Source organism: Belonocnema kinseyi, chromosome 10 (genome assembly GCF_010883055.1).
Source record: "Belonocnema kinseyi isolate 2016_QV_RU_SX_M_011 chromosome 10, B_treatae_v1, whole genome shotgun sequence".
NCBI classification, from domain to species: domain Eukaryota; kingdom Metazoa; phylum Arthropoda; class Insecta; order Hymenoptera; family Cynipidae; genus Belonocnema; species Belonocnema kinseyi.
In genome coordinates this window covers 117,228,794-117,252,473 of record NC_046666.1, presented here as the reverse complement: position 1 = coordinate 117,252,473, position 23,680 = coordinate 117,228,794, and the positions used below count along the sequence as shown (strand labels likewise).

The window sequence follows — 23,680 nt, the reverse complement described above, 5'->3', positions numbered from 1 at the left end:
CGTAAACTCAGAAGATGTGGACTGTGACTGCACCATATATCTAGTCGGGAGTGGTGCTGACTGAAAACAGATGATTTGGAGCGATTCACGCGCCATCTGTTGTTCATTCTAAGGACTTATTGAACTACCTTCGTAATTCGAGCAGTAGCCTTGCATGAATACTTAACCAGGTTCTGGGACTTGGAGGAAGATCCTTTTAAGAATACTTTGCAGATGACGAAATGTTTTTCGATAAGCAAATCGCTACGAATTACCAACGAACAAAAGACGGACATAACATGATACGCCTACCTTTCGAAAACGGTCCTCCCATAAAAATAGGTGCATCCCTGGAGGGAGCTAAGATCGTTTTAAATAAAGTACTTCGTCGTTTATCGGAGAAATCGGAATTATTATTAGTAGACTCCAGTTCCTTGTAAAAATACGAAAGCCTTGGGCACATGAAACTTTTTTAAGAAAAGGAATTGGATACTTTTCCACAAACTCTGTATGTGCCTAATCATTCTATCTTACGAGAAAGTAGTTCAACTACTAAGTTGAGGGTTATATTCAACGCTTCTGTTTAACTTCCAATAATTTTTCCTTGAATTCTCATCTTCACATCGGTCCCAAGATTCTGAATGATTTGGTTTTAATTATTATGAATAGGAGATTACATCGCTTCGTTTATATGGCTGACATTGAAAAAATGTTCAGACAAATTCTAGTTGACCTTCGGGATTGCGACTATCAAAGAATTGTCGGTGTTCAGAATATATGCCAATTGAGAATGAAATTCAAAACCGATAAGAAATATGAATGTGTCTGTTCTTATTTGCTTGAACCAGTGTGTATGTGACCTCACCGGCTCGTCTCTTAATCAAAGTCAGTGTGCGAGAAATTGTGAACTGCGACTGATCATTTGCTAATTCTTATTGTGCAATTTTATGAAATTTACTGGAAAAGATGGGCTGTTGATTATCTACACCCTTTACAAAAACGCTACAAATGGTTCAACAAAGAACTAAATCTTGTAATCGCTGATATCTTTCTTGTGAAACATGATTCGTTACCGCCTTCTAGATTGTTTTAATTCGGAATACAAATGTCCGATTACTCAAATTTGTCTGTTACCTAGTCAGAGCGGAAGAAATGAGCGAAATCGGAACAACTGTTATTAATTAGATTTAAAAGAAATTATTCTGTAAACTTAGTGGATTATGGCGGGCGGCTAAGATTATTAAGTTTTAGTTATATTTGTACTGTTTCTTTACGGCGGACGGCATTTACACATAGAGTCTCAAATGGAAGAGACTCTCTTCTTAAAATGGTCAGAAAGCACGAAGAAGTGTACAAAGGAGCGTTTCTGTACAAAGCAGAGGAGGAGGCTGCTGAGACACTTGGACTTAACTTCAGTATTAGGGTTGAGCAAAATGCATCAAATCTTATCTATCTCGAGTGCTCACTCCTGAAAGCCCGGATTAAAAAAGCACAAGAGAAAAACTTCCCTCAACAGCTCCTCGATAAGAGAATACACGGCATCTTCCACAGAAATGTGGAGGATCAGACAATGTCGTATGAGCTAACTTTTGCTTTCCTCAAATCACCCGGATTGAAGTCTAGTACGGAGGGTTTTATTTTGACATGCCCAGACGGTGCTATCTCCACCTTAAAATACCGTTGCCACATTTTTAATCCAGATATTCGCGATGATAGCTGCAGGGCGTGCCATGCACACCCCGAGCATTTAGCTCACATACTATCTAGTTGTTTAACTCATGCGGGAACGACCTACATCCAAAGGCACAATGCGGCACTAAGAGTGCTTTATTACCATCTCTGTCACTCTTTCGGCATCAACCTTAATATCGCTCCCCTAAATGCTCCTAGGGAAATAAAGTCAACTGTCGAGAATGAGAAGTGCCGCATATACTGGAACTTTATATTCTCGACAATTGTTTCTGTTGCACATTCGAAGCCTGACATGGTTCGTTTTCACTTAGCGAAGCGAACTATATTTGTTATAGAATTTTCGGTACTAGCTAACAAAAACCTTATAGCCAAGGAGAATGAAAAGAAAGAGAGTTATAGACTTCAAAAGGGAGTTACAACGAATGTACCCGGAATATTCTGTCAAACTAATCGTTCTTGTCATCAGCAGTCTTGGAGGTGCTACGCTTTCATATGTTAATAGCCTCAAAAGCATCCCTGCATGCCAACACACGATTAACACAATTAACGCACAAATACAAAAATTTCATGGGTCTATTATTCTTTGTTCCTAAACATATGAAATGTATAGGCATATATCGTTTAGTGTACACATTTAATGAAACTTACAATTTTAATGAATTGCAGTATACACATTTTTAAGTTACAACGAACACTTGTATCTACAATACTGTATATATTAGGAATAATACATTATAGAAATAAAAATTATGATAGATAATCAGTAAGAACTATTACGGGATAGCAACCGATTTTCTACTGACGTAGTTGCACGAAGGATTGGTGTACACATATATGGACAAACATGAATTATTTTGCAAATGCTTAAGAATGACTTTTTTTATATTGGCCTTGGAGTATATGTTTCGCCTGCTTAAATACGACTTAAATTGTAAAATCGGTCAGAATGTACTCTCATGCACTATATGTCCTATAAAGAATATAATATATGCAAGTTGGATAATTTAAACTTTTTCTTGGAAAAAACGCTGAACATTTAGGAGTTTAAGGAGATTACAAGATACTCGTTTTAATCATGAAAAGTTTATTTTATATTGAAATTTATCCTTATTTGTTAGCCTAATTAAGAAAATATTCTAAACGGACTTACCTTACGGGGTCTACCGCGTTTTCCTTTTACTGATACCAGTTTAGTTTCCGGTTCATTCTGGAGATTTCTTTTTCTAGGCCACTGTAGGTGTGAATCTAAGTGCTGCTTTAATTTGTCTTGTCTAGCAAACATTCGTGGACACAAAGTGCAAGCAAATGGTCGTTCTCCAGTATGAACTCGTCTGTGCCTTGCTAGATGCGAAGCTCTAGTGAAAGCCAGTGTACAAAGGTCACAAGAATAAGGCTTATACGGTTTCTTTTCAATTTTTAATGAGTTTCCGATACTGTTGTTAATTTCTCCTCGCTTTATTATATCAAATTTCTTCTTGAATGGCTTCACATCCTCTTCTATATCCGTCAATAAATCCTAAAATAATGCTAGACTATTATTTCCGAGATATATATCTTGTGAAAACAGAATAAACCACGCGTCAGATTCCGTAAATTTACTTTATTCAGAGACCATTCAATAAACTAACAATATGGGTTCGTTGAACGTTTCAGTGGGCACGGAGAATATGATTGTGATAGTTCTCAAAAATGTGTATCGGATGCGTACATGACATTTCAATGGATGTTTTGAAGACGAACCACATGCAAAAGACATTTGTAAGATAAAAGATGTTCCCATGACATAAAATGGGCTGAAATGGCATGGAAGGCCGAAAAACGTGTTTAAAACGCCCAAAGAAGCACTATTTTCCCGTACCTGCTGGTGTGCGGCTGAAATCAGCCTTTGTAAGTCTTAAACGTAAAAATTTTCCTTTGGATTGAATTGAGTTATATATTTATGTATGTATTTATGGGCTTTATATATGAAATTTACATGTAAGTTGCGAAGTAAACTAAAAATCTCATGCTCTTCACAAACCAAGCACAATGCTACAGAAAGCAAGCACGAATCTGAAGGCTGTTTTGGGTTTGTACGGATGAAGTTCGAAGGTAGTAAGATTTAGAGAAAATAAAAAAAAAGGGAGAATATATCTCAACCGCGCAAAAATTGAGTAAAATCCATTATTGCGTGTTATGGCTAAGTTCTGCTTAAATTATTTTTGGCGTTAGTTTGTTCAGAAGGAGAATTCACAAAAAATTGTAATTAGTAAAAAGTGTGATGATCTATTAATGATAGCATAAAATCATCAGATTATGGTAAAAAATTCGATAATTACAAACAACACAACGTCATGTTTGAATGTTATAATTGAAAATTATACTACTGCTCAAGCACGGTTGATCCTCTACGAATATCTGAAAAAACTTGACTGACGTATGGTATGAATTCGGCTACGGAAATTTTACGAAACGACAACCACTGTAAGCCGATGAGCTTAGCACTGAATATTCAGAGATTTGGCTATCTCACTTTTCTGCTGAGCCCCTCGGATTGCAGTAGATGTCCTATCCTAAATGACTTCTAGCTAAATTCATACCTTAACTAGACCTCTGCCTAGTAATAATAATATATACAGTGCAAATTTAATAGGAAATCAAATTCTGAGTTTAATTTACCTACAAGCCTGAGATATTAAAGCATAGTTGATTTTTCCCACCATTAGCTTTTCTTTACGTTTTAAGGTTAGAGAATAACGCAAATAATCTCGTATATTTCCGTTTTTCACAGATTTTAAAGCAATTTATCCTATATTGTTCGGTGAAATCGCTTTGCAACTCAAATCTATGGGTTAGTATAATGTTTGATTTATTGAATAAGCACTTTCAATTTAGTTAAAAAACACATATTTTCTCTCTACACTATTCGAATCTGTCTTATCTTTATTTAACACTTTTTCAGAAGTGTTAAACATTAAATCCCAAGATTATTTTTCTAAATGAAAATCACTGTCATTTTTATTTGATAGGTTAGGTGTGAGTGTTTCATTAAACTGATTTGTGGTTAAATTTCTATTGCTGAGTATAGCGTATTTACACTTGTTGCTGAATCACATACATCACCATGCATTATATTTGTACTCGTTTCTCCTAAGCTTACAGCAGGTACGACGAAAGAATTTTCTTCCTCTCTTGTTTCAGAGTAATTAACTTTCCAAAAGATATTCGCTGCTTTGACCTTTGGTTCCGTCGACATTTCTCTTGCGATTGGGATGCCAGGTACGGAAAGTTCGGATTCCTCTGCCTGTTTATGAAATCGTTACCGCTGGTGTGGGGAAGTGAGGGATCATCACACTTTGACTTAAGGCTACGCTAATCAACAGAAAAAGGGGTTCAAATCATTATCGAAAACCACTGCGATTTAATTACACAGCCACACAAAAAAAAGTGTTCGGATCTGGTAACAAGACACACGTATTCCTATGGATTTTGGGACGCTGAATTCAAATTCGGTATCAAAAATCAACCCTCACGTCATGGTTGAGCCATAACCTCAAAAAATGGCGAAAAATCATGCACTGAGGCAAATAAAGTTCAAACTAATGCCAGTGATGCAATTTTCACTTCAAAAACATGTCGACAACTGTGAAGGATCAACCCTTGCCTGATATCAACTCATTTAACATAAGTTTACCCAACAGAACCTGACCTCACCTAACCTAAATTAACAGAAATGTATTGAACTACACGTATCAGTTTGGGCTTAACCTGCAAAGAGGTCAAACCTATCCTAACATAAAAAAACCTGACCTAACCTAACCCAGCCGAATGAAATTCAAACACACGTGTAGCTATGTAAGCGTACGGTTCTCAGTCTTAAATGTGTGCGATATTTAATAGGTTAACTCGATCTTAACCTACAAATGAATCTAACTTAACAGAATCTAACGAAATTTTGCTTAACGCAACACAACTTAACTTAAGTGTTCCCGTTGTAACACAATAAAATTCATTTCATTGTACTACAGGTGGTTAAAAATTTAGACGCACATTACTCATTTGAAGAAACTTAGAACTACAAGTAGAATTGACGCTCAAAGTTACGCTCACGTTTAAGACCTACATTCGTTTCCCTTTTCAACACCCAGCAAAAATCAGCCCTCGTGACCTCGTCCCATCTACCCTGATATCGTTGTTCCATCACTTTTATGTCTTGATGAAAACGATCCCCTTGTTCTTCGCTGAAATCACCAACATTTTCTGGAATCTTATCCAGATGGGAATCTAGAAAGTGAAGTTTTAAATTCATCAAGCAGCCTAACTTTTCGTAGTTTCTTATCATTTTCGCAACAATATTCTCGTAGTCTGAACTTTTTTTGTTACCGAGGAAATTTGCGTTTACTGCTTTAAAACTTTCCCAAGCGTCCATTTCAATTTTCATCATGTGACTCACGAGATTAGTATCTCTTGTCAATATTCGAATCTGTGGTCCATCAAAAACTACTTCTTTCAATTTAGCGTCTGAAATATTAGGGAATTTAAGGGATATATACTTGTAGCATTGTCCATCTTTGTCTAACGCCTTGACAAATTGCTTCATTAGCCCAAGCTTTATGTGGAGGGGCGGTAGTAAAAATTTTTCTGGATCAACGAGGCTTTGGTTGATGATATTATGAGAACCAGGTTTGAATGAATCTCTTAAAGGACAAAGTTTTTTGCTGTAATGGTTGGCTCGGTCTCTGCTATTCCACAGGCATATAAAGCAAGGCTCTCTCGTGAAACCCGATTGTTGGCCTAATGTCATTGTTATGATTTTGAGATCACCACATATTTGCCATTTGTGATTCGTGTAATTAACTTTTTCAAGAAGGATTTTAACAATGTTATATTCTTCTTTGATGAGCGTTGAGTGAGCTATAGGGATAGGAGCGTAAGTATTCGTGTTATGCAGTGAAACAGCCTTAATGATGCGTTTTGACGAGTCAATGAAAAGTCGCCATTCTTCGTCTCTGTACACATTTTTCTTCAAGTGGTTCATTAGTCCGTTAAAGTCGGTGCAGTACACTAAAGACGTCTCTTCGCCTTTAACGAAAAACTTTCTGAATTCTTCGTCCCTGTCGCGATAGAATGAAACTTTGGTCTTTAGCTCTAGAAGATTTCTTATTTTTAGAAATGAAGCGGCCAATTCAGCGCCGCCTTTCGGTAATCTAAGATCTCTAATAAAATCATTCAGTTCTAGTTGCGACAAAAATATTGAAACCTTCAATTTCATTTTATGCACGCCATATTCATCATCTTTTTCGTCATTTTCATCAGAATCATCAGAACTATTTTCTGTTCTATCACTGGTTTCACTACCGTCTCCATGACGTTGACTTTCAACTTCCATTCTATCATCTTCTAAAGCGCTTAAATCAGTCTAGCGTGCATTTTTATTAATTTCAATTGCTCTTGTGACTGTGCACACATTAATGTACCAAATGTTATTTTTATTATTAGCGTTGAATCCTTTAACGGAATTCATTCAAAAGTAGCAGTCCTTCGCAATAACCGGGTTTTCCATGTGGTTGGTGTAGAGTACTTGCGGTACTTTTCATTGTTTTAATTTTTTAGACGATACAACAAAAGTCTGCAGGAATTGCAAATGACGTGAGGAACCAATTTTGTTTCATGGTGCCGCAATTTACGGTCAAAACACTTTTCGTAAAGACTTTACACTTCTTCGTCGATTGATTTTCGCAAACTGCTCCCTTCATATTTACTGCAAATGTAACAGAGTGAATCTGAGCTATTCTTGCAGGCATGCGATTGAAAAAAGCTCGCGGTTTTTTTCCTTATAGCATGAGACTCTACACCAACCAAGTGATCCATTGACGAAGAGCTACGGTTGCATGATAACGACGTCGGAGAACCCGCTTTCCCACCCTGACCAGACGCCGTTACTGGGGTTTTTCCCTGCATCGTAATACACTTTTTACCCGTGTCTGCCATGATGGCATCAACGCCGTTTACCCAGGGACTCAGCCAATGTGGATCCGTTGCCCACCGTCACCACGTGGAGGTGCCCTAGTTACAGGCACAGGCGAATAATGCTAGCAACAAGCGGTTGCGAAACTCCAGACATTTACTGCTATTAATGTCAAAATATGAAAGTACGCAAGAACAGGGTTGCCAGCGTAATCGGTTCGGTTAGGTCAGGTTTTGTTTGGTTAGGGTAAGTTAAACCTCTATGTAGGTTAAGCCTAAGATGAATGAAACGTTACCGCAAACACAATGGGACAACACAATCAGTTTAATTGTGTTTCGTCAGGTTAGGTTAGGTTAGAACAGGTTAGATTTATTTCTAGGTTAGGCTTGAGTTGACCCATTCGATGTAGCACATATTTGCTACTGGGAAAATATGCTTCCAGAGCTTTACGTGTAGTTCAATAAATTTATGTTAATTCAGATTAGGTAAGGTCAGGTTATGTCGGGTAGAGGTATGTTAAATAAGTTGATATCAGGCAAGGATTGATCCTTCATAGTTGTCGACATGTTTTTGAAGTGAAAATTTGCATCACTGGCATTATTTTGTAATTTATTTGCCTCAGTGCATGATATTTGGTCATTTTTTGAGATTATGTCTCAACCATGACGTGATGGGTGATTTTTGATACCGAATTTGAATTCAGCGTCCTAAAATACATAGGAATACGTGTGTCTTGTTACCAGATCCGCACACTTCTTTTTTGTGTGGCTGTGTTATCACTAATGGTTTTCGTTTACTTAAGTCGTCGTTTATTTTAAATACAATCAAACTCGACGCAACCGGAGGTATAAGTCTTCCGACTTGCCACTTTTCGTGACCCCAGAAGACTTGTGAAAACTAAAATAAACTCGTTATGTTTCTGTGATCCTCACAAAGATCAATATCGAACTGCATTCGGAAAAGAGGGAAGGAGCCCCTCATTTGAGTGAGACACACGTTGCTACCTGCCTGCCCACCCAAGCGGAAATAGAAGATGTCCAAACTCAAAATTAAAGTAAAATGCACGAAGAGTATAAGCATTGGAGAATACCACACTTAGACGAGTCCTAAAACGTCTCCAATAAGAAAAACAAACATCGGGAAAATTATTATTAACATCCCGCGTGCTTCGCTTGCTGAACGAAATAAATTTCATGCTTGAAAATCCAATGATTACGAGCCGCCCGCCATTAAGTACACGACATAAATTGCCATGGATGATAGGCAAAGATTAATGCCGTCCGCCGGCACAAGGCCGTCCAGTCCGAGAAAAACATCAGTTATTGGTCCGAAAATCCATGTCCCACGTCTAAGCAGCGAGGTATCTTCCATTGAACCGTAGGCAGGTACTCCTGAGACCAACGTTTCCAAAACCGGTCACATATAGCTTGGATAAGGCGCCAATAAATGACGTATATCAGATTTGTATGAGAATTGAATAGTTTTGGAAACTGTTCTAAGGTCCTGCCGATGAGAACATGGCCTGGATTTAAGATGATGAGATCGTTCCGATCGAGAGTGAGTGCAAGTAAAGGCCGAGATAGACAAAATAGAGAACTCGTCATAAGTCAAAGCGAGGAGCGGGCGGCGGAATGAACCTCCATTTAATACCTCGGTTCGCGAAGGAATCCTGCGTTAAGTTCCAATCGATTTCTGCTTCTCTCACAATTGGACGGAGCTCTGCATCAGCACCATCAAATGTTGTAGCATTATCACTCCACATTTCACGAGGGGTACCTCGACGACCAGCCAAGCGTCGTAGAGCGGCCCATTAAATAATAAGTTTTCGCTTCAGTTAAGCGAGTCAGGGGACTTCACCTGTTGCTCCTTTTCTTGAAGAGCTTTATGAAGGTTAGGAACCATTGGCTAGTGAACTTTAGTTTGTCGAAGCCATTGTGGGCCATGCATCCACGGTGCAAGATTAGCTAAAGAATTAGGGTCCATTCCTGAAGAAGCAATATCAGCGTGGTTTTCAGCAGTAGAAACATAACGCCAGGAAACATTGGAAAGATTTCGCTGTATCTCTGACAATCTGTTGGTGACGCACATTAGCCAACGATAAGGGTCGTTTGTTTGGATTCAACTCAGAGCATCCTCTAAATCCTATCAAACGTAGGTGAAACCATACGAGAGATTGAAATCCTCTTGTACATGCTTGCTAGCATCTCAAAAGCCGTGAAAATGTATTTCAGTTATAGCAGAAATATTAGTCTGAAATTTTCTCAAGCGTAAGAGTAAACAGAACAATGCGAAGTTTTGGATGACGATCTGCATTTCGCCAAACAACATGCAGCGGAATAAGGTATGTGGGGCTGGTACATGATGATATCTCTGAAGGTTGAATGAGGTATTATGCCCTAGCTTTTCATAATCAGATATGAATCGTGTGTATTCCTTCTTGAGCAGAGCGTATTTCTCCAATTGCTAACATAAAGAATTGAGTACACGTTTAGCTAAATGCAAAGATTCCCCTTGAGTGTAAATAAAAGATAGTCCAAGGGGAAGTCGCACGAAGCATCGACCGGGGTTGTCACGTTGGCATCCAGCTATGGAAGCTCGTTCAAACTATTAATTCTCGAGTCAAATCATGGTAGGGGGGGTTCAATTCTTCAATCGATTTATAATTTCAGCATGATTGTCTTTTTAATGACTACTTAAAGCCATTACGGTTATGAAATGGTCTGAAATATCTAGTGGCTCAGAAAATCCAACTGGGCCGATCACAACCCATCCGAAAACAGTTCGGAGAGCAATGTAATCATCGTGTGATACGTGACGACGAACTAGTGCGTTAACTTCGCCAGGTAACTCTACTTGTGAAGGCTCAAGAAAAAAATTGACTCATGTACGAGCAATCTCGACGGGCTTATTTCCAACGACTGTCGCGCCTTAGGTTAAGTAACATTTCGATGAATTTGAGTGCTGTTGGAGACGGAAGTTGTATATGCTTCCCTCAACTGACTCTCCCATTCTCGGCAAATAAAAGATTTCATTCCCTTTACAGCTATAAATGCGAATTAGGAATCCAAATTATCGATCGGATAAATAATGAAGGGCGGGGCTTAATGATTTTCACTGCCTTGCAAGTTTGTCTGATCATGTTTGCAAACCCTCTGCACTTTCTTCTTTCAAGACATGGATGAAAGTTAAAGCCTGGAGATGATCGTGTAGTAATAATTGCTTATTTTCGTAGCTATTTTAAATAAGGTTCCAGGCTGTCGAATAATTAGCCTCTGCAGTCAGAATCGTATCCAAAGCACTTCTAGCTGTACCTTGAACCACGAATCTGACACACCAGTTATCCTGACTGCTTTAAAAAAAATTTCGTTTGGTTGTGAAATTCGCCCAAATGTAGGCTCCAGGAGTGAAGACAGATTCAAATTCTTGAATTAAAACTTTACTAACTAGATTATTAAAAATGTTAAATGGAAGTCTTACTGGTCCTGAGGCTGCATAATCTAGAATTGGAGAAACTTTTTTACGGTTTTAGCTATCCTTTTTATTTTAAAACGCATTGCAATCAGAATGAATTTAGAGGCTTAAAACAAGCTACAACAGCAAGTTGTAACAATCTGGTTGAATTCAGTTACGAAAAAATAAGCGAAATTGCCAACTTGGAACACAAGACCAGGCCCAGCGAAACGCAGGTCATCTATCTTTACTCGATAAGGATGCAAGATATTTTTAATGTACTTTGTTCTTATACCTTACTCTTCAGGAACGGATTTTGCAAATGCAATGGCAGACAACAGAAAATGTCATAAGTGTGGTGATATTTGAGTATGAGTTCTCAATTTCTACTTTAAATAGAATTCGAGAATGTACAAATGCTAAAACAGTTTTTGTAGTGGAGCACAGTGAACATTCTCTTTTCTAAACTAATAATAATGAGTGTCTTCGAACAACCTTCTAACATTCTGTGGTGACACTGCTGCACTATCAGATGAAACTCGTTAAGGTTTTGTTCGGTCAATACTGTGTTACGTCATGAACGACCTAACTTTAGTCGATTACTTTCTACGGTCCTCGGTTTTGTTCTAAATTGAACGGGAACGGTGGTAAGATAAAGTAGAGACTAGTTATATAAACAGATATTTATTTAAATACTATTACATGTGTTCCTTTGGATTAATATACGCAGAGAAAGAGATACATTTGGAGACGAATGAACAAGCTGAACTTCTTTCAATGAACACGGGACACGTTCTGAAAGGAACGAGACTCCTGTATTATTGGCAATGCAAAGAAAATTGGACCAAAGGTGATAATAGATTTATATTAGTACGTACCAATACTTGATTATTTTAGATTTCTGTCAAGAACAGACGACTCTTCTGGTAAATGTGTCCAGCATCAGCGGGGAGACTCGAACGGTGTATACGGCTGATACTTTCCTTCGTGGATTCAGAGGAGGTGAAGGGATGGCCCAATTCAATGGAGACCGTTTCGACGACCAATGGCTTGACTTAATGGAGACCTTTCGATTATGGCTAAATATCGATGATTTAACAGGCGTGTGTAATAAAATGTTACGTTAAATCAAACTGGGCTGCGGCTGCTGCTGCTGTTTAAGAACAAGGCTTAAAAAGCAAATTCGGATACTAACTAAATAGTAACGCGAACTCAAAGAATTGTACACAAAGTGATACAGAAGAATACCGGAGCGTAAAAGGCAACCCACCTGAACCAACATCACTCCTCGATTAATCTTTTGTATTGTGTCCCTAATTCAAAAATTTTATATCCCCATTAACGAGGTCAGTTGCACCAGCCACATCCCCTCTTAATTTTTGGGTTTGCTACAGCCCACTGAATTGCGCTTTAAATGCGCTGAAATGCGCCACCGAAAAACATTTTTGCTCCACAAAACTGTAAGAGTTATATCAGGTGTTACACGCGAGGGCAGCGTCACGCTACCCCCCCCCCATTTAAAAAATCGAATTTTAAATCACATGACCTTGGAGATCTTCAAATGCGCTCAAATGCGCCATCACTAAAAAAATTTGGGCTAGCTAATTAACAAAGATATCATATTTTGGATGCGGTTAGTGTGACGCAGGTGGTAAATCCTCAACAGTGATGTACAACATAAGGTTGAGGACATGGATTCTTTCGTCTTCAAATAAGCTCATTTGCGCCTTATTTTTTAAAAAATTTTGAAAATTGTCCAAGATATGAAGGTAACAAAATTTTACGAAGTGATGACAAACAAAATAAAAAGCTTGCATTCCGCATTGATCAAGGGAGTTTCCCATGGGGTTTTAAATGCGCTCATATGCGCCACTTTTGAAATTTACAAAAAAAACAATAATCGACCCCCTCATTAGCACTTGTTACGATCCGCTATCCAATGATATCTCCAAATAACTTAAATTGCAGTATAAAAATTTATAATGACCTCTTCGTATAAAATTTTAAATGTGCCCATAGGCGCCACTTTCGTAATTGACCAAAAAAAAAGTAATCCACTCCCTCATTACCACTTTTGACGATTTACTACCCGACGATATCTCCAAATAACTTAAATTGCAGCATAAAAATCTATACTGATTTCTTCGAATAGGATTTCAAAGGCGCTAATATGCGCGACTTCGAAATTGAAAAAAACCATAATCCACCCCCTATTTACTACTTGTTACGATTTACTATCCGATGATATCTCCAAATAACTCAAAATGCTGTATAAATATTTATAATTTATAATTTTGGATAGGATTTCAAATGCGCTAATATGCTCCACTTTGAAATTGAAAAAACTACAATCAACCCTCTTATTACCACTTTGTACGGTACACTAATCGTTGATATCTCCAAATAAATTAAATTGCAGTAAAAAAATTAATAATTGTCTCTTCGTATAGGATTTCAAATGCGCTCATTGGCGCCACTTTTGAAATTGACAAAAAATGTATATATTGAAGAAAGGTAGAAGGTATTGAAGAAGGTGGAAATGAACGTTGTTAACAAAGCTTTTCCAATTTCGAAATTATTTCTCGTGAATATACTCGATGTATAGTTGCAAAAATTAATGGGTTGATTTTTTTCGTTAATTTACAGTGAAGATTCCAAGCAACATCTTGGTTAGCTAATTCTTCATCGTTCCTAATACATGTCATAATGAAATTTCCAAATTTCAGTGTAGCAGCAAAAATGAATTTTTCTCAGTATCTTGTTGAACATCCATGTCAACAATTGGCATTTTTTTACTAAACTACGAGAAGTTCTTGATGAAGTGCGACCGAAAACAGAATGAAAAGCGTGGCCGTGAATTATTGTGCCTACAATTAGTTTGATACTGCGAAATATTATACGTTTTATTTAACTTTTACGCAGGTGAACCCGGTTATACATCATAGCCACGGACAAAGTTAAGTGACTGATGAGATTAGAATGTTATAAGTTAATTCAAATAATTTAATACGATCCTTGACACCTCCTGCGATGATGTTGTAGGTATATAATTAAGAGCGGCCACGAGCATCGGAGGTGACAACAGTCACCTCTGGATGCTTTCTTAGAGCTACTATTTGCCACTCCACGGGTTTTTAGACGCTCGCTTCTTGATGTTCAAGAAAGTTTCTTACAATGCGACAGGTGTTTAATAAAATCGCCTTCTGAGCTGCTGCCAATACCCTACTGACTACTAAATGTTCAAGATGTTCAGTACACCTTGCGTGCATATTGCCTGTAGCCGAAATCACAATGGGATGAATAGATGCATGATTCACATTCCTCCATATGGTCTTTACTTCATGCCTTAACTCGCTATACTTGTGGATCTTGGTTGTATAGGTTGACTGCAAATTTCGGTTAAGCGGACAAGCAATGTGGATAATGTAGATTCTTCCACATTTTTTCTCACATCACGATGTCAGGTCGATTTGCCCGGATGTAATGATCCGTTTGGATAGTAACATCCCAATATAAGATGTATCTTCGCTTTCTAAAACGAGCATTGAAATGTATCTATAGAAGGGATCCATTCTTTTAAGAGACCTAGGTTTAGGGCAAGTTGTTGATGTATAATGCCCGCTACATAATTATGTCTGTGCGTATATCTTCTCTGAGGCATTACGCGACAGCCATCAATAATGTGCTCGATGGATTCGTTGGTATCTCCACATAATCGGCACCAGTCAACCACGTCTTGATGTAACAAGAATTTGCGATCATTTCTGGTGCTGACAACCTTGTCCTGTTTTGCAATGACGAATCCTTCCGCCTCTGAATACAGAACACCCTTTCTTTGCCAAATATTAGATGCCTCACTATCCACTTCACCTTGATCTAACGTGTTCGGGTGCTGGCTACGGATGGCTTTCTGCCTCCATTGTATTTCTAATTCCTCTATGGCGTCTGTCCTGATATTCAAGACTCCATCTGAGAACAAATTTAAGGGCGTGTATTCAAGATCCACTTGACAGATGGTACTGTAAAGCGCAACATTTCGTTTGCTGTAATAATAGTCTCGCAACTGTGTAACTTGTGACTCATACCCTTTTTTGACATCTACAACGCCCCTACCCCCTAAATGTCATAGTAGAACTACCCTTTCAATCGCTGAATTTCTGTGGTGCATTCGGTGCTTCGTCATTTCAACGCAAACATTTCTGTTTAACTTTTCAAGGTCAGTGTTAGACCATTTTATGAGCCCGAATGAGTACGCGAGGACAGGGATGGTATATGTGTTAATCGCCCTGATTTTGTGTGCCGAGTTGAAAAAACTCTTCATAATTAATCTGAGTAATAATCTGAGAATATAGTTAAGCTTGTCTTAACTATCGTATGTTGAATAGCTTTAGATTCAAGAATACCCATATATTTATATGATTCGCCTGCAGCCATTGCCTCGATGTTATTTTTGAACTCGTTCTCTAATTCTGCGGTCCCTAATTTCCCTCTGTGTAAATGCATTGTTCTACGTTTATCTAGTCCGAACTCGATGTGGATATCATTAGAAAAATGCTATGTGACATCGATCACTTGCTGCAGTTTCCGGGCTGAACTAGCGTAAAACTTCAGGTCATCCATTCTAAACATATGAGACATGCAGTTTAGTGTTTTGCTCAATGGATTCAACGCTAAACAGAACCATTGTACGCTGAAGCAGTCTCATTGAAATATACCCGTCGGCAAGCGTACTGATCTAGTTATCCTTGGTTGTCCATGATCAAAATACTTGCTTCTTGTTCCCCAGAGCCCCATCGCATGGTTTAGAAAGTCAATAATGCGCAGGCAGATTTTGTTAAGTTTTAAGACTTTAAGCAAATTGTCATGTGGCACGGAAGCAAACGCTTGCTTGTAGTCAATGTATGCCATGCGTAAGTTCCTATGATGCTTACGAGCTTGAGTCATTGCAAAAGCGTCTGTAGTGACTAGATCTTCACAGCCTCGCAAGTTTTTACAAAATCCTTTTTGTTCTTCTGTGAGAATGTTATTCTCGTCATAATGGGAATATACCTTATCTACAATGATAGCTGTAAAACATTTATAAATTGTTGGAAGACAGGCCGTCGGTCGAAAGTCAGATGGATTTTGAGCATCTTCTTTTTTGTAAGATACACGTAGCACACCCAGCATAAAGCCTGGCATCAGATCTGGGTGTTCAATGATCTTCTGAAAACATCTTGTTAACGAAAGATGCACAGTCGTCAGGTACTTGTACCAGAAGTTGTGCACCATTTCCGGACCTGGAGTTTTTCAATTACTTGCCCTTTTCAAGACCACTGAAATATCTAAAACTGTGATGTTTGTCAGTTGCATTTCAGGGATATTGCTTGCCCTTGCTTCCTCCAGTTTGAAACACGTACTGTCCAAATTGTATCTGTTTATTTTTCCCCAAACCCCGACCAGTAGTTAGTTATGTCTTCCAATTGAGGGACTTCGGTGCCTTGCTGGTTATTTGGCTTTACTCTCAGTTCACGAGAGACCCTTCTTTCTTCTGTCAGAAAGTTTTTATTTTGTTGCCTTCGTGTACTACTTTTCTTGTACCGACGCAGTCTGGCAGTAAGATCATCAAGTCTGTCGTTGAGAGTCTAAATTTTCATTCAGTATTGTTCGTGTTAATTTCTATATGTGCCGTGGGTGGATGATATTATTAACATGGTTTATCAGCTTTCTGGTTCTATTTCCTTTTTTATATTGAGTTAATCGGCCCAATTTGCACCTTACTTTACTGACATCCATATCCAACCTGATCTTCCATGGTGGAGTATACAAGAGTTTGCACCTCTAACACAGTTTGTGCTACGTTCAAATACCTTGGTAAAACCTTGCTGTCGAGATGTGATATTAGTGCACGCAGATCATTTGTGATCTTCATTTTTAGCAGAGAATGCCTTAGTGTTGGTTCTACATATCTGAACTCTAGTAAAGCATCAACAAAATTCCTTTCCAGGTGCTGTAGTTTTTCTGAGATTTTCCTATCTACATCGTCGTTAGTAATTTCCGAATGTGGTGCTAATGGATCCGATACATGATGTTTATTATCCCTAGCACCTATGCCTTCAGCATAAATCAAATCTTCGTTATCCACAACTTCCAAGGCGAGTTCATCAATAGAAAGCTGCTGTTCCACTTTCATATTGATAGCAGCTATTTCAACAGCTGCAAGCAGTCTGTTTACAGATATTGAGCGTTTTTGATCTGCAAGATTCTGCTAATTTATTTTTGTGTCTAGCTCTGGGTATTTAAGTAAGAAGAGTCTATGATGTTCTGTCCTCACTCTTTGCCCACATTTCTCTGTCGAAAAATAAAGGCGAATAACATCTCTGTTTATGTGGTATGTCCATTTTCGCAGCTTTTTGGTTGCTGAACCTCTGCTTCTGCCTCTGGTTGTATAAGGCCATCCACCTCTGGAGGATGCGGTGGTGTTGGAGCATCAATAGGTTGAGGAAGAACATCAATTGCTCCTGCTTGACCGTTTGACGTGGCTTCCTCTAACTGATGTTCATTGCCGACGTTTTTACATGCCAAATCAACCTGTTGTTTAATCTCCATTGCTCGGTCTTCTGTAAAACGTGCAAATTAATCTTGATGTCCTTCACTTTAGCGACAAGATCTGTTATTGCGACTTTTTGTAAATTAGGATACTTTGCAGCAAATGTCGTTCATAAATTGATTCCTTTTTCTATTTTCATTTCAAACCTCGCACTTTCGTGATAGAGACGCTCCAATTCCTCTTTTATTGTGGTATCCTAATTGATGCACACATAAAAAAACATTTCAGTGTTGAAATGTTGTCACAGGCTTATACTGCCCAACATGTCGAAGGCATTTTTTAGTTAGAGATGGATTTTTATTTGATCATTTTTGCACGAGGCTGTCCCGGTATATATCGTCAGTCACGGACTCATTTTTATAATGCAATCAAGTGATCTCATGAAAGCAGCCTGCCCAGACATATTGGACAAAGCATGGTTTTACCCCATCATTGACGGACTGGGTTGCAGTCAAGTACACGATGGGGGGACCTACAGCTTAAGGTGGGTTCCGAACCACCAGAACCTCGGTAAAGGTACCGGCACTTGCTGTTCCGAAATTTGAGAAAACCGATCAAAATTTTCCACGTGCACATAACGCTATTTTATCCATTGTTTCTTTGTCTTAAATATTTAGAATCATTGGATTTTCCACAGAAAACATTATGTGATCCCTGAATTTTCCTTACTCAGATTTAGTATGAATACTACTAGTCGCCAGCGCAGCATAATTTCCCTATTTTCAAGTCTCTCGTAACGTAGCTTTCATTATTTCAGGCGGCATAGCTTCTACGGGATTAGGTAGCATTTCATACCATTTTTCCCTAAACGATACATCGTCGGAATATAAAAGTTAGAAGATACTTGAAGTCCAGTATTTATTAAAATATATATGCGCGGTATTAAATATTTAGTTTTATGTTCGTGAGTTACGGGTAATTCTAAATAAAATAATTTATCCTTGTTAAGTGTTACCTCCATTGATACGCATTTGATAACACGAATTACTTTACCGACTACGATTGACACATCATCTGGAACTTTCATTGGGAAATTCATCAGGAGCTTGAGTGGCCAGCATAATTGCAATCATGAGCTTTTTCAAATATTTGTCCTGGTTTTTCCTCCAAAATCAGACAGTTAGGGTCGACGGTTTCAGTTAATGTATAGTTACACTCTGGCAGAAAAGATTTATATGCCAGAGCAAAAGTTAGATCTTGAGTTGTCAATGAATATATTATTTCAGAATATTCAGTACTATTATCCCATATATTATTCGCTTAACTTTCTCATAATAATTAATATTAATGAGAGTTACAGATGCCCGAAGGTATGTAGTTCAAAAATGTGTAATTTTTATTTATATCGATGAAAGAAGTACCCACGAGTGGGCAAGCAAATCCATAATTCGAAATAACTTTATTACTATCCAGAATATTGTGTTTCATAACATTTACCGTACACGTATGTTGTAACATCAAATATATAGCAGTAATATACTGTCATGTAATCATCATACGTTTCTAAGTCGAGCGAATTTTCCAAACACTAGCTCATAAGGTGTACATTTAGTACCTTCATGAACACTGGTGTTGTAAGAAAAAGTGGCCAATTCGAGCCAGTCGTCCCATTCTGAATTTTTGCTAACAAAATGCTTTAGGTACTCATGGAAAACATGATGAGAACGTTCTAATGAACCGTTAGAATGTGGGTGAAATGAATATGTTCGAAAGTGCCTAGTACGAAAATGCTTTTCTAATCTTTCAATTAAATGACTTAAAAAGTTAGTTCCTTAGTCTGTTAGACCTCCTATATGTGTGCCTAATATGCATATGAATGTTTTTATAAACGCATCTGCTATAGTGCTATAGTTCCAGCACATATTCAACATCAAACAGACAAATATTAGGTTGTGTATTACCTTGAAGAACACCTGCAACTAGGTTAAAACGTACGTTGGTTATAGCAATTAAAATTGACGAATAAAGATTCATTGACATCTGAATCCATTTTTATTTATATTGGACCGTATGACCAGAATAAAACACATTCTCTCATTAGTATCTATGATTACTATTGGTTGTTACGTTTTTACTTTAACCAATTTCTTTAATTGAAATCTTAAGCACACTTGGATATGTTTTTGTTCATCTATCTTTATACTTTTCCAGAGAATGTTTTGCCTGATCCTATTTGGTCTTTGTGACACCCTTGTGTCCACCCAATGTGGACGAATGCGCTTCTTCGATTAATGTAGACCTTTGTTTCTTACTGGGGTACTAAGTAATACCCTTAAAAATGCAAAATTTAGTTAATCTTGTTGTTTCAGATTCAATTGGAAGTGGAAAATGATAATATTGACCTCTTTTGCATTCTTTAGATTCTCCTAATTTAAGGTCAGAAAATTTTGATAATCCATTGCGATTTTCTAAAAGCTTGGATCCATTGTCACGAGGAGTACGATTAATTGCTAAAAAATATGTATAGTTGGATTTTCTCATGGTAATTTGATCCCTACATTCTATAATATATTTACTTCAGGATTGATCAATTTCGTTTGTTTTCTTCTAAATTAACAGATAAGTTCAAAATTTCGTGGTCCTCTTTTTCACTACAAGTATCCGTGAAATAATGGTAAGAATCGTTCTTTCTTCCAAATTCTGGGTCGGAATTATTTTGGTCTTCTGCTTTTACAATTCCATTGTCATCCATTTGTATCCGATTCTTTCTTTTTGTGATTTTCAAGGTTTTTTAGTTCCCTTGTGGGGACGACATCTCCTTGTTTAATACTAGGAGCATTAAACTTTCTGGTCTCACCTTGAGTTGAATTTTCTGTCCTGGAAATGGCTTGTATTCTTCAGATCTGAACGCTTCTTCTTCATAATTAAGTTCTTTCTAAATATTCGGTTTTTGAATTTTATTGTTTATTTCAGCTTCTTGTTTTAGTTTTCCCCTAGTCATTACATCATGACATTTACGGCCTGTTTCGCCTGTTTCGCCTGTGACTTTTCTCTGAAACCTTTTCTCGCGTAATTTCCTGACCTCTGCTACGGCTGGCATTTTCAGTTACTAATTTTTATGCACACTTATTTCATTGACCCCCCCCCCCCTCCTTTAAGAAGTAAGTCTTAATGAACATTTCTTGAATCGTTTGTTCACTAATATTATTTTTTTATTGCCTCATTTTGCTTCATTTCTCAGCCTGTTCCTTTCTTTCATACACGATTTTGGCTTTAATTCGATGTTTTCTTTATATTGCCGGAGCTACATTTCGTTCATATTTGACCTTGTCCCTCTTTTGCATTTTGCCGTTATTATATAAATATTCAATTGGACAGCTGTAATTATCTCGTTTGATTTGTCATTATACGTATTCTTTTAAACTACCTCGCTAAATTTTATTTAACTAACCGCCCGCCTCAACCTAAGGACCGAGCTACCCTTTTTTAAGACCATTTTTTGGAATTGTCGTTAATTTATCGCGTATCGGAACTATCGTTTCGTGTTTCTTGTATTTACCTTATCGTTCAGGCTGAATTCGGTCTGATTTTACCTTTTTCTTACCAAAATTTCAAGATTGCCTTTATGAAGACTGGCGCCCGCAAGTATGTATGGATTAATTTTGTTTATAGTACCCCTGTGCGCGGCTTATAGGACCTCATTCAACTGCGAATATAATGGCCGCGTGACACCAAGTATATTGATTTTTACTTGTCTAATGTATAAACAGGGTGTTCATTTATTCCTGTTAATGGAGCCATGCTTGCCTTGTCTATTGATACATACATCCCAATCATATGTTCTTTCATTAAATTTATTCCTGCCCCAGTGTCCATCATCAAGCGCATTGGGCCTAATAATCCTTCTACAGATAAAACGATAAATGGTATCAAATTACCCTTACTCAAATTTATTTAAGAGGGAATAATTTCTGGTTGCTGCTATCCCTGTTGTTCCCGCATACGCTCATTATAGGCTCTACGTCTACAATCCTTTATATGGTGACCCGATTTCTTGCAATAATTACAAATTATGCATATAAATTCTTATGTAGATAGATGCACATAAGAAGGTAGGTCATTTTGGATTCCCCATGGTCTACTAGGACTTGAGCGGTTTCCTAGAATCTGACTTATTTGACCACACGTGGGGGCTATATGGTCCTTTTTCATATATTTGGCAGATAATAACTGAATCTTTCTGGAACACGTTTATTTTTGTTAAATTTAAATTGACAGTACTTTCAAATAATGGATTTGAATAATTTGGAATAGGTTTAGATTTATCACCTACCCTCACTGCAGTTATTGCCGATAATCTTCGTTCGACGTCTATTGCCTTAAACGACCTGTAACTACCTTGAATTGTCTTATTCTCTATTTTCGACCTCAAACCGCGCATAAAACAATCAATCATACTTTTACTGACTTCATTTACAAAATGTTGTTCTAATTGATCACTGTTACTTACTTTATGAGTATCTAGAATTTTATTTCCAATTTCGCGAAACCTAGATGCATAAGAAATTATATTTTCACTATCCCATTGAAATAGGTTTCCTAGCTCACATTGTAATTGATATACGGACTTATGTGAGGCTTCTAATTAATTTGACAAGATTAGGTTGTACATATCTTGTTAACATTTCGTTAGCCTCATTGCATCCCTCAACAATTTTTTCTATGTGTATATTGTTTCCATTAGACACGTTGTACTGCCTCTAAAACATCGCGCAAGGAATATCATCTAATTTCTTGTGATGGTTTCGGAAAAAGTGTCATCGTTTATTGACATGGCTTACCGATAGTGATTATATTCGGTAGAGTCGGATGAAAGGCATTCAGAATCATAATTATATAAAACCTTAACCATGGGTTCGAGTCGTATTTGATTAGCATTTAAAAAGGTTTTATTATGATTATTGGAACAAATGAAAGGATTAAATTTCTCAGTCCATCGATTATTGAGACCAGAGTTTTTTAATAAACATTCACAGTTATTTATTGGCAATTGAATATTTTCATCAGGTTTTGCAATAATAATAATAATAATATCCTGTATTCCAATTGAATCATTCAATGGTAAGTGCTTTCCCAGCTAATGCAGCAAAATAATGGACTATGTTATGTCATAAACGACATAATTTTAGTCGATTAGTTCGCACTCGATTTTGTTACTAATTGAAAAAGAACGAGGACAAGCGAAAGTATGGACCTGTTTTATGAACAGATATTTATTTGAATGAAATTACATGTCTTCCTTTGGATTTAGATACGCAGAGAAAAAGAGATGTATTGTTGGCGATGTAAAGGAAATTATACCAAAGGTGGTAATAGATTCTTATGAGTACTTATTAGAACTTGATTATAGGAGATTTGTGGCTAGGGTTAATCTTCAGGTAACTGCCACCAGCATCACTGGGGAGACCCTAACTTTGTAGGCGGCTGCTACTTTCCTTTGTGGATGCCAAGCAGGTATAGGGATTGACTGACGATGAGTGGCTCTACTCAATGGAGACCTTTCGACGATGGCTAAATCTTGATAATTTAACAGGCTTGTTCAATTATATGTTACGTTCAATCAAACTGGACTGCTGCTAATATTCACGAGCAAGGCTTAAATAGCAAATTCGTGCACTAACTAATTAGTAACGCGAAGTCACAGAATTGTACTCGATCAGTCTTTTGTCATTATGTTCCGTATTCGACGATTTTACATCCCAATTAACGCTCGGTATCGGGTTAATATTCTAGAAAAAGCAGTATCTTTCCTACTAGATTTCTGCGGCTTCCACCTTTAGAAGATATTAAGCAGAGTCGATAATTTTTTTATGTCACAGATACTGTTTCTTTTCAGATATTCATAAAATGGTCCGGAGGTAATAGAAGATAATTGCTGTCCATTTGTCACCCCCAAAACTCTCACTGCTACGAACATCGATTCGAACCCCGCTACCCACTTCCGTAACGTGTAGCCCGCGCGTAAGGTTAACACAGACATTATAATATATTGGATTCTGTTTTAGTAAAGTATCATACCGCGC

At 37.5% G+C, this 23,680-nt stretch overlaps 1 protein-coding gene across 4 annotated transcripts in view; it reads right to left on the bottom strand.

The window, feature by feature from the left end:
* LOC117182094 (zinc finger protein 888-like) overlaps positions 1-23,680 on the bottom strand; it is a 140,068-nt gene that overhangs the window by 13,865 nt on the left and 102,523 nt on the right. For all 4 annotated transcript variants that reach the window (XM_033375119.1, XM_033375118.1, XM_033375117.1 and 1 more), the window contains one exon: positions 2,822-3,187. In XM_033375119.1, coding sequence (XP_033231010.1) covers positions 2,822-3,187 — 366 coding nt within the window. The remainder of the gene's footprint in view (positions 1-2,821; positions 3,188-23,680) is intronic.